Source organism: Odocoileus virginianus, chromosome 9 (assembly GCF_023699985.2).
Source record: "Odocoileus virginianus isolate 20LAN1187 ecotype Illinois chromosome 9, Ovbor_1.2, whole genome shotgun sequence".
NCBI lineage: Eukaryota > Metazoa > Chordata > Mammalia > Artiodactyla > Cervidae > Odocoileus > Odocoileus virginianus.
Window position 1 is genome coordinate 35,378,018 of NC_069682.1, and position 12,195 is coordinate 35,390,212.

Genomic DNA, 12,195 nt, shown 5'->3' on the forward strand with positions numbered 1-12,195 from the left:
TAGAAAGCAAGTATGAGGCGCCTAGAGACAGGAGTTAAACCACAGGCTGGCCAGCTTACCAAAGAGAACCACAGAAATAAACAGTTAAGCAAGACAAGCTCTCTTGAAGTCTGAAAAATATCTCAAACACTGACCTCAAGAACTATCCTTAAAACTGACCTCAAAAACTAAAAAAAAAAAACCCTCACATTTAATTGGATCAATCTGTAGAGCAGTTTACACCCTTAGAGCACTGTGGAAAGTAATAAAGCAATCAGCCAGCAGTACGTGGAACTTGAAGGCTGGCGGTGGTCAGGGAAAGAGACCTCGCCAAAGCCACACAACTCAAAGGTCCACTACTGATGAACAAACACAACAGAATATCATTCAGCTATAAAAAGAGGATGAATATTGAAACATGCTACATGGACAAACTTGGAAACATTATACTAATTGAAAGACTGATGCTGAAGCTATAATACTGTGGCCACCTGATGCGAAGAGCCAACTCATTAGAAAAGACCTTGATGCTGGGAAAGATTGAAGGCAGGAGAAGGAGGCAACAAAGGACAAAACAGTTGAATGGCATCACGGACTCAATGGACATGAGTTTGAGCAAGCTTGGGGAGATGGTGACGGACAGGGAAGCCTGGCGTGCTACAGTCCATGGGGTTGCAAAGAGTCGGACATGACTGAGCGACTGAACAACAAAGTGAAAGAAGCTGGTCACAAAAGGCATCATGTATTTCCACTTACACACCCAGAATAAGCAAATCCATAAGGATAGAAATAGATGAGTGGTGATTACACCCTTGGGGGGGCGGTGTAGAGGGTGGTGCTTATTGCATACGGGATTTACCTTTAAGGAGATGAAAATGTGGCAAAGGTGAGGAAGAGCGGTGATGGTTGTACAATACTGCTCATGTACTAAATACTACCGAATTATACCCTCTAAAATGGAGAAGACGGTGACATTCATGTCAGGTGAACTTTACCACACTAAAAAAAAAAGAGCTGATGGCAGACAGCAACAGTGATGCAGACTACCAACATTTGTACATTAGTATACAAAGTCTTCCATGCTATTTCATTTACAAACTAGATAACGGGGTTAGGAGTCAAAACACGCTAAATGTTTAAGCAAGTGTTATCATTCATTCAGAGCAAATTTACTTGGAAACAGAAAAATAAAGGCACTTCCTGTATATAAAAAAATGAAAGGAAGAAAAGGAAATTCTCTTTCACTGAGAGTGTGAGTGCCCTGCAGAGAAGTGTTTGTCTCACCTCTCCCCGGGCTGACGGCTGTGAGGAGAGGCTTGTGGTCACTCGTCTTCTCCTGCCTCTGCTTCTGGGAAGCCACCTCCAGCTCCTTTTTGGCCAGGAGGGTCCCCGACGGGTAGAACAGGCCGGTGGTCTGTGTGCCCACATCCCTCTTGGGCCCAGCGTCAGGCCTGGGCAGAGGAACGTTTAGGGGCTGCCAGACAGGTCGAGGCTATGTGAGCAAGACAGGAAACGTTAAAAGAAATTATAACATAAATTTTCATTTTCCATTTTACTCACAGAAAACAGTCCTAATCAGAAGCAAAAGTAACTCTTAAAAAAAAAAAGTAACTCCAAAACACTACTTTGAACTAAAAAAAAAATGTTTTCAGGTCTTGCTTTATCTTCCCTGCTTGTTTTTCCCAGTAATGCCCAGTCTGATCTGTGAAGCCAGCCCCACCTCCTGGCCACTGACTGTCCTACTGCCTGAGGCCTGGAAGAAATCCATCCTCTCAACTCTACAATCCAGTGGACCATCAACACTCAGCTACGGGGCACCAGCATTTTCTCCGAGACACTCTCCATCCTCTGGGCCTGGGGGACTGAGAGGACGACTATGTAATGCTCTATATGTTGCACACTGCACAAGAGCACTGCATCTAAATGGGTGATATTCACGTGGTGGATGCTATATGTTTGGATATTAGGACAATTTTTCTGGTAGATGGAAGAAAATGTCCAACAAAATTAGTAAATTACAATCAACTTCCAACAGATGGCAGTCAAGTGTCTTAAGGAAAAAACAATGTATCTCATTTGCACAAACATGCCACCTGGGTTATTGGCAGTTGTGGGATCTGTGTTTTAATCTGGGTTAAGAAGGCATGGTGGCTCAGACAGTAAAAGAATCTGCCTGCAATGCAGGAGACATAAGAGACTCAGGTTCAATCCCTGGGTCAGGAAGACCTCCTGGAGAAGGGCATGGCCACCCACTCCAGTATTCTTGCCTGGCGAAGTCCATGGACAGAGAAGCCTGGTGGGCTACAATGGGGTCGCAAAGAGTTGGACATGACTGAAGCGATTAACAGGACTTAGGCTTAAAAAGGCATGAACTCCCTAAAATGGAGGCAAAGTTGTTGAGTGTATGTGCGATCTCTCTACAAATGATCGATCTTCACAAATTCTTCTGATGAAAAGAAGAATGTAAAGAGGAGAACAGACCTGAAAAATCTTTCTGTAGCTCAGACAAATCCATAAATGGCTGACATGAAGCTGGTTAGAGATTAAGTCCTTCTGAAAATAGCCTTGGGAGATTTTCCTCAAATATGCTCAGTTGTTATAAGTGGCAAAAGCAATTTTATGTACCCCAGTATAAGTTTTCTAAAACTTAAAAGAGCAGGGGGAAATTTCTTTGTGTGCTACATAAGAAATGCAAGAGAAAAAAATACATTTTATCCCATGTATTTTAAATCTCCCTAATGATATCTATTAGGGCTTCCCAAGTGGTGCTAGCGGTAAAGAACCCGCCTGTTAATGCAGGAGACATGAGAGATGTGGGTTTGATCCTGGGTCAGGAAGATTCCCTGGAGAAGGGTATGGCAACCCACTTCATTATTCTTGCCTGGAGAATCACATGGACAGAGGAGACTGGAGGGCTACAATCCATACGGTCGCCAAGAGTTGGACATGAATGAAATGACTGAGCACGCGCGCAATGACATCTATTGCCTTGCATATGTGGTTAGGCCTCAATTTAGTGTAGATAAATGCATATCTATGAATATCTGCCTGATATGAATATCTAAGAATATGATATCTATGAATATCACATCTATTCATATAGATATGAATATCTATAAATGCATATCTTTGAATCCCAAAGCAGTCAATGTGTTGAAAACATAAACTGGTTGAACTTATTTGTATACCTAGTTAAAGTCCACGAGAAGGGTCTAAGTGTTTTGGCTCTCGTCCCCTGGGCTGGCTCACAGGGTCGGGCACACAAATTCAGAGTCAAAACCCCGTCCCGGGACCAGGTCTTACTAGCGTGGAGGCCTCACCTCAGCAAACAGGCCAAGTTCTCCAGCAGCTAGAGCCAGGCTGCTCTCCACGTAGGGTCGTGCCAAGGACCTCACATAAAGGCCACAGGAGCCACAGAAGCGAGCAGATGGGTGATTGCTGGCCCCACATTTAAAGCAAACTGAGTAGCAAGTCGGAACACTAGGCTAGAGGACAGAAAATACTTTCAAATTTTCATGAATATTAGAGATACAGTCTTCCCATATAGCTTACGCCCATCCCATACAATCTGCAGCCATCAAAAGAAGAAAGACCAATACTCTCTTGACCCTGCAGTTCTACCTTCTAGAATTTTTCCTGCAGATGAACAAATACATTAAGAAGTATATCCAAGACCATTCCCTGCAGGATTGTGGATTCAGAGCAAGTAATGGGAAACAGCTTAAATGTCTAGCTCCAGGGGATGGCCTGAACCTATCACAGTACACAGAGATAGCGTAATGTTATGAAGTCATGGAGAAAATAAGAAGGTTACTGACAGGATACATTGCCAGGTGCAAAGCACTGGGTCAGTGTTCATATTAAACTACAGTTACTTAGTTATGCCTCTGATGGCTGAAAGCAGACCTCAGAAGCTGAGTGCCAGTGATGACTTCTTGGATAGGAGCCAAGGGACTAGGATGAGGAGAGACTAGCCCTTCACACGATACCTCCTACACTATTTACATGAGACATTCCCAGAAATAATTCTGAGTGCTTTATTAAAAAGGTAAGCAGATAATTCATAGAAAAAGAAACAGCAAGAGTCAATATATGAGTGAAAAGGTTTAACCTCAAAGAAATGCAAATGAAAATGGCAATGAGACACCTTCTCAGTTTGAGAGAACTAATGGTCTCTGTCTCCAGATTCTTAAGTAAGCAGATTGTTGGTGCTGAATTGCTAAGTCGTGCTGATTCTTTTGTGACCCTATAGACTGTAGCCTCCCAGGCTCCTCTGTCCATGGGACTTCCCAGGCAAGAATACTGGAGTGGGTCGTCATTTCCTTCTCCAGGGGATCTTCCTGACCCAGGGGTCAAACCCACATCTCCTGCTTGACAGGCAGATTCTTTACCACTGAGCCACCAGGGAAGCCCAGCTAAGCAGGTGCTTTGACCCACATCCCAAGAAGTGGTTTCTGCCTGGGTGTGGAGGAGGAGGCACCTGGCCTGGGGTGGCTGAGGCACAGAGAAGCTGTTTTAAAGCCCCCGCAATGGCCCCACATCAATCACCAGGCAAGCCTCCTCTGCTCACTTGTGGACAGGCGGACATGGACCCACATGGGCAGGTCTATGCAATGTCCTCCCGAATCCAGAAGGGAAGAGAGCCCTGAACCGCTGCAAACCCTGGAAGTAAGGTATTTCTGCTCAAGTAAAACTATGATAGCCTCACCAATGAATAAGTTAGAACAAAGAGCACACACACATTCCTTTGCGGAAAATCAACAAGATGAGAACAACCCCCCGAAACAGTCAGAGAGCTGTATTTTTGCAGCGGCCCCAAGGAAGCAAGGAATTTTCTTCTAAATTGGCTGGAAAATGCCGACTTCTCTGTGGAATTATTAGGCCAGGGCGAGTCACCTGGAAGTCATCATTTCATACACATGAAACAGATCATCTACATAGAACCTAATCACTGGACTTGAATTGCACTTCAATTCCTTCATTTTACTCAAGATAGGCTGGAGGGAAACACAAGCAATGGTGCCCACCACTTGCTAAACTTCAAAAAAGAGCAGGCACACAGTGGAACTGAGTCTTTTTTGGATTAAAGCCTCACTTCACTAAAGTGCTGAAAATGCACTTATTTTTGCTTAAAATAACACAGTCATTGCCAGCACTTTTGCTTTTCAGCTTGCTTTCCTAGGACAAGAAATTTGGAACTTGGCAATGTAGTACAAAACCAGTACACATACATTTTGCTTACTTATAGGCTATAATCTAAGGGAATCTGAAGTGTTTTACTGAAATAAAGCTTAAAATTTTTCTTAAAGAAATTAATTTTAAAGAAAAACCAAAACAGACATGCCTGCCTGTGAGTGACACATGAACGACTCCTGGCCACTGGGGCCCCACTGGCTGCGCCAGCTTCCACACAAAGTCACTAAATGAAATTCTAAGAAACTGCCGACTTGATGGACTCCTCCTGAAGACTCTGAAGACAGTTGTGTGTTGGTGAGAGTGCAGTGTCCTCTCCACACACACAAATGCTGCTTTCAGTGTACCATGAGTCACTTGTTGCGGTCTCTCCCCTCTCCTCCCCAGCAAACTTCCTTCCCCGTCTCTGCAGACTATATTTCTCATCATCAACAATGCACATTTATCGACCACCGAGATAAAGGACGGCGCGTGCGGTCAACCCACCTCTTGCGGCGAGGACGGCAGGGTCCCCTCGCAGGAGACGCAGTATCTCAGCTGAGCCGGGTTCCCGGTGCCGCAGTCGCGGCAGATCACTCTCTCCTTGAAAACAGGGAAAGAGACCTGTGTGTTTCCACGGTGCTTCTCTAATCTCTTCAGAGAAACACGTTCATTCTTCCTCCCATTCATCTGAGTAACGTAGTAATGCCAGGACAAAAAGGGTGTTAATAACGTGAAATAATATGAGAGGCATCTACCAACGTGAAGCAGTCAAATATCCTGGTGATTTCAACATCTAAAACTTATTTTTGAATTAACTTACATGGAACACAAGTTTGAATACACACACACACACACCATGCAAAAAAGGAAGCCATATGCTGTGTTAATTTAAAGTGGCATCTGTAGGTTGATTCAAGTTTTAGGTTATATTTTGAGGCATGATACTTTGAAAGCCAGGATTGAGAAGTTTCATATCTACTTAATCATGCTTTTTTTTTTTTAATCCCTTCTCTTATCAGTACTTTAAGTCCAATAAATCAAAGTCCTTCCCCTCTACAACACACACACACACACACAAAAGTGTTGCTATGAGAAAACAGCTGTGCAAAAAAATCATCAAGCAGTCTTTCCAGTTCATCAGCCAGCTAGAGACCCTATACTAACACCAGACCCTGAAACTGGATTGGTTTAGAAATTATTACAACAGAAATAGTGCCTGACAAATGAACATAGTTTTAAAAGAAACAAACCCCGAAATGAAAAACAAAAAAAACCTGAAAAAGAGTATTCATCTGGCCTTAGGAAGGCAAACTGACTTTTTCACGTTGCTTCCGTGCGAGTTGTTTTGTTTTTTTTCAGTGTTGAATCTGTACTACTGGGTAGGCTGTCCATCTCTGGCTTCAACAATACACAGGAAGACCCAAGACAAGCAAAAGATGGTATGTTTACAAGTAATCTAGTTCTACATGAATTTGGATTTGCTCTGTAGTTTCTCACTTAGAATTGGAGAGGTGAAAAGACCACCTTAGAAAATGAGTGGTAAGTTCAACCTTCCGAGTCAGGAAGCTGGAGGTAAGTTGTAACACACACACACACACACACACACACACACAAACAAGAAAATAGAAAAGATGGTTAACATAGCCTAGATAGTGTGGCTATGCTCCATGGCAAGTGGTGTCTTAGTTCCCCGACCAGGGATTGAACCTGTGCCCCCTGCAGTGGAAGCTCAGAGTCTTAACAGCTGGACCACCAGGGAAGTCCCTGAGGTGTTACAATTCTCACTGTGCATTAAGTTCACGCACTTCCCTTATTGCTAAAAATTTTTGTTCTTTTACCCCCAAAGTTATCTATATTAAATCTATTTTATCCTCTAGTGAACTTTACTTGAGGTCAAGTAAAAAGGAGGTCAGTGGGACTGTAAATTCAAAAATGGAGAAAAGATATGGTTGTAGGTTCAGTGATTCTACCCCCAAAATGTTCCTGGCGTGATGCCATTTGTCTAACAAGGTGTTTTTGAAGTTCGAGATGATACTTCACTTTTTCACCCTTGTGACAGGTTGTAATCCTTCTTTTCTAGGTGATAGAGACCCACAATCAAACAAAGCAAACACAAACACCAAGTGACTTTAAGGACAAGATTACACGTCAACATGAATGACAATGTTCAATTTAAAAATATACGGAGTAAAAAATTGTGTGAGCTGCAGTGCAATTTGTCCTCCAAACCCACGTCTGTGGGAACACATGTCTATGGATCTTTCCTGATGTTTAGATCCTGTTGGCAAGTTCAACTCGTGGGTGGATGCCCTTCCAAAAATGAGAGGGGGGTTTTGTTCATGGGATTAGCTCATCAACGGTTAGCCAATGCCATCAGCTGAAGAGAGACGTTTAACTGCTCAAACACTGATTTCTACGGATTTCACTCACACTGTCACAGATGCACGTCTCATTACCTTCAGGCGGAAGCTGGCCTGTGGCTGCAGCTGCGGTGCCAGGGGAGCCTCACAGACCACACAGATGGGTGTGTTCAGGGGCACCACGTTATCACACTCTGTGCACAGGCCCATCTGCATGAAGAAGAAGGCCGGGTTGGTCTTCAGACGCAAAATGTGAAGCGCAAATTGATCTTAGAATGTAAGGTTTAATTTACTTTTGTAAAAAATTTCTTTTAAAGAACTGCCACTTTTATTTCTTATTAAGGTAAAAAGATATCTATTGTAGAAAAGAGAGGTATAAAGAAAAGAAAAATAAAGAAAAAAAATAGCTTACAGTGGAATAAGGAAATTGACAAATCTTTTCTATAATACATTAAAAGGCAATTATAAAGTTGGATAAAACTGTTAAAAAAAAAAGTAACCATTTCAGATTCTGAAAGCCAACCAAAGATAGAGGATGAACCGAAAAGCAATGAACCTTGGGTGAGGACCCCACACGTCTGCTGGGTCAGGCTTGGGCTGCTCCCTGTCCTCCTCCAGCTCCATCAGAGCAGGGTGGGCAGTGAACAGCAGCAGCTTTGTGGCTGCTGGCGGCCAGGGCTCACAGGATCTGGAGCTCGGTCAAGATGACGTGCTCAGTGGCCAGCCAACAGGGAAGACTGTGGCTGCACCAACCTGAGATCGTGGTCCTGTTTTGAGTGACTGATGAACCAGCAAGTAATCAGGGACTTAACAGGGAGTTCTAGAAGGAGGGAAATTTCTGTGTATTGCTAGATTTAAGTTAAACTATTCTGAAATAGACTGTGAGAAGTTAAAGAGTCTGCTGTATTCCCTAGAGCTCTATTAGAAAATAACTTAAAAAAACTCAACTTTTTAAAATAGCAAAAAAAAAAAACAATTTCAACACAGGAAGCATGGGAATTTAAAAGGTGGTGGTAAATCCTGAGAAGAGTCCCCCTTCAAGGCCGCTGCCCCAAGTGAGGTATTATATACTTCAAGGAAAGGAGGGCCAGCCTCCTCAGACAGGAGGGCCAGCCTGTCCACCAGCATGAAGCTCAGAGGAATTCAGGGAATCAAGGTCATGCATTTCAATCTGGGTCCAAGCCAGCACCACCATTCCAAGTCTCAGGATCCTTTCTGTCCCACTGCAATCCCCAACTTTGACAAAGAAATGTGGTGATAAGGTGAATTCAGCTGATGCTGTAACTCAGCAACAAATGCAACTCAATTCTGTGTGTGCTTTCAGCAGGACGATGCAGAGTGGCTCTGGAGCTGAGAGGAACCCCTCTGCACGTCTCTAATGAGACCCTGAGTGTCTTAGGTCAGGGACTCTAGGATCAGGATCCATCCCTTTAAGTCCCTGAAGCCCAGCTGAGAGCAGGACACGGTAAGAACTCAATCGTTCAGGTTAGTAAGCTGTTTATACATTAGGGCATGTTAATAAATATCATTTACAGGAAGGATAGATGTTCTGAAGCTCATCATTTTGAATATTTATAATCCCTGATAACCTTTTCTCCCTGTAACAACAAAGAAAGTTCTGAAAAATTTGTTTTCAGACCAGTAAAAAAACAACTTTGACATTGCACCAACAAATATATAAGCAGGGAAAATTCAAACCAATGAGACCTGTTCATGTTTTATTTGCTATACCACCTTCTTCAAGGAGTTCAAAATATATCATGGGAGTAGAGAAAGTTAAATTAACTTCCACAGCATCTCCCTTTAGTACCTAGCCTCTTGCTTGAAGGCATAACTCAATTCTAAAACTCTGGACTTTGAATTCATTGAATAATGACTTTTTACTAGTGACTATCTTTTAAATTTATTTTTGGTGAATTCTACCAAATGCTTAAATTCATTTTTAACTGTAGGATAATGGCTTTACAATATGGTATTGGTTTCTGCCATACATCAACATGAATCGGTCATAGGTATACTTATGCCCCCTCCGTCTTGAACCTCCTTCCCACCTCCCACCCTGTGACTATTTTTTTTAAATGGTCATTTTTCAGTAAACTTCCCAGATCCTTCTGCATCATTTTGTAAACCTGAATCCAAAAGAACCCCAAAGTAGCAAGTGCATAAGAGATGAACACAATTAGGTGAAGGTTTTGATTTTTAGTAAGTCAAGTATGTTTTCTAACTAACTACAAACCCTTTTTTTTTTTTTTTCCGGCTGAGCTGTGCAGCTTGCAAGATCTTAGTTTCCCAACCAGGCATCAAATCTGGGCCTGGAGGTAAAAGTACCCTGTTCCAACCACTGGACTTCCAGGGAATTCCAGGGAATATCCCTTAGTGGTAGGATAGTATCATTTATTATCTATGGTCAGCTAAAACTTTTAAATGTAGACATACTGATCGATCTATAGCCAATACAAACAGCTTCTTTGGACAGAATGGTGTATTTTACAGATATACAGACCTGTAATTAGTACTTGTGGTCATTTATTTGTAGAATATATTTCCAGATTGTTCCCAGGTTGTGGACAGAAATATCATATGAGTAGGAAACATGTATTTATCCATATGTGAACCACTGAAATCAAAAGATGTCAGTCTTTTTCTGAGCCTATGCTTCTTCGAGGCCACACAAAAGGAATGGCACTGCAAACGTGTTTCTGATTCCTAAATAGGAGTCTGGATAGAACAAGATTCATCTGCCAGCAATTTTTTCAACAACTATTTGTGGTTCCCATGTGCCAGGTGTTATGCTCCTGCTGCAAATACAGACCAGATGGACCAATGGAAGAAGCTTCAAGGATTCTGCTACTCACCTGAGCTCCTTCTGGGGGCGGCAGACGGCAGCCGAAGATGGGCGGCACAGAGGAGCCACATTCCAGACAGTAGCGAGCAAAGGGGTCCGACGGGCGGGCCACCAGGCAGCGGGCACACCTACAACACAAGAGGCCCCTGAGCAGCCCTGTGCTGAGCAGCGCATGACATCGACAAGCATTTGAACATTCTTAAAAAATAAAACAGGAAGCAGAAGGCTCGCAAAGGCAGTGGAACAAGTTTAAGACGGGAGGTGCTTCTCTAAGCATTTTTATCACAAAGTCACACATGGCTGGGATCATGCTGCCCTTCACCTGGAGGCCAGGCGCCTCTTGCTTCCGGGAACAGCAGCAGTTTTATCAGCAGCCTCGACCCCACTTCCCAGTGGGGCCCTGGCTCCTCCTGGCACCTGGGCTTTGACATGTGTGAGGGTGAGCCCTGCGAATTCCAGAAATGTCTACAGTGCAATTTTCTGACTCTTGCCTGGCTCTGGAGAGTCCCTGTCAGTAAGCCCTGCCTACACCTTCAATCACCTGCATGGAGTCTGAGGTTCTGCCCCAACACTGTCTGCCCACTTCTAGGCGGTTGCGTCGTCCTTCAGCCCTCATCCACCTACCTGGTTGTGAAAGGATTCCTGGAACTGGCTCCCTTGTCAGTCACCCTGTTGCCGCCAAGCATTTCCAGGCAGGTCGGGGCCCCGATCCTGTGACCTAGCTGAACTGCGCAGCATCTATGATATCTGCATACTGGGCACTGGGTTGTTCGGTTGCCTGCACTAGTCTCTACCAGGGCCTCTCAACAGTCACCAGCCTTTGTAGTCGTGTTCACTTGGGGAAAGGATGGTCTTTTCAGCAATGGTATTGGGCAAACCAGGTTCCGTTTGGGATGATGAATAAGTTCTAGAAATGCGATGGTGCTGATGGTGGCCCAACACGGTGAATGTACTTAACGCCACTGAATTGTACACTAAGAAATTGTTAAAATGGTAAATTTTACTGTATTTTTACCACACTAGAAATATAAAGGACTATAAAAAAATTGATATTGAATAAAAGTAATAATGTATTATGAGGTTCATAATATTTGTAGGACTAAAATAAATGACCATGATAGCACAAAGGCTGTAGTTATCAAGTTACTGGAAGTTCTTAGACTATGTATGAAGTGGTCTAACATCACTTGAAGACAGGCTGTGATAAGTTAAAAATATGTAGTATAAACCCTAAGGCAACCACTAAAAGAAAACTTATAGCTAATAAGCCAACAAAGGATACAAAATAAAATGAAATCATAAAACATACCCAATTAATCCAAAAGCAAGCCAAAAAAGGGGGGCAACAAAGAACAGGTAAGACAAACAGAAAACAAATAGCATGACAGCTGACTGAAATTCAAACATATCAATAATCAGAATAAATATAAATACGCTCAGCACCACATGCAGAGATCATTCTATTTTCTAAAAGCAAGACCTAACTACATGCTGTTTAAAAGAAACCTTCTTTAACTAGAGAAACACAAATGGGTTAAAAAGAAAAGGATGAAAAAAAAGATGCACCATGCAAACACTAATCAAAAGAAAGCAGTAATGCCAATATTAATACCAGACAACTACGATTTCTAAGCAAACACTATTACCAGGGTTAATAAAAGGTTATTTCACAGGAGGAGGGATAAACTGGGACATTGAGATTGATACATATGCACTACTATATTTAAAATAGAGAACTAATAAGAACCTATTGGACAGCACAGGGAACTCTACTCAATACTCTGTAATGACCTACATGGGAACAGAATCTTAAAAAGCGTGGATACATGTATGTGT

General features: G+C 42.8%; 1 protein-coding gene across 6 annotated transcripts in view; it reads right to left on the reverse strand.

The window, feature by feature from the left end:
* DZANK1 (double zinc ribbon and ankyrin repeat domains 1) overlaps positions 1 to 12,195 on the reverse strand; it is a 48,666-nt gene that overhangs the window by 19,630 nt on the left and 16,841 nt on the right. For 5 of the 6 annotated variants that reach the window (XM_020878740.2, XM_020878730.2, XM_020878762.2 and 2 more), the window contains 5 exons: positions 10,370 to 10,487; positions 7,611 to 7,724; positions 5,659 to 5,754; positions 3,300 to 3,464; positions 1,264 to 1,471 (listed from right to left, as the gene is read on the reverse strand). In XM_020878740.2, coding sequence (XP_020734399.2) covers positions 1,264 to 1,471; positions 3,300 to 3,464; positions 5,659 to 5,754; positions 7,611 to 7,724; positions 10,370 to 10,487 — 701 coding nt within the window. The remainder of the gene's footprint in view (positions 1 to 1,263; positions 1,472 to 3,299; positions 3,465 to 5,658; positions 5,755 to 7,610; positions 7,725 to 10,369; positions 10,488 to 12,195) is intronic. The other variant, XM_070472203.1, reaches the window with a different exon arrangement.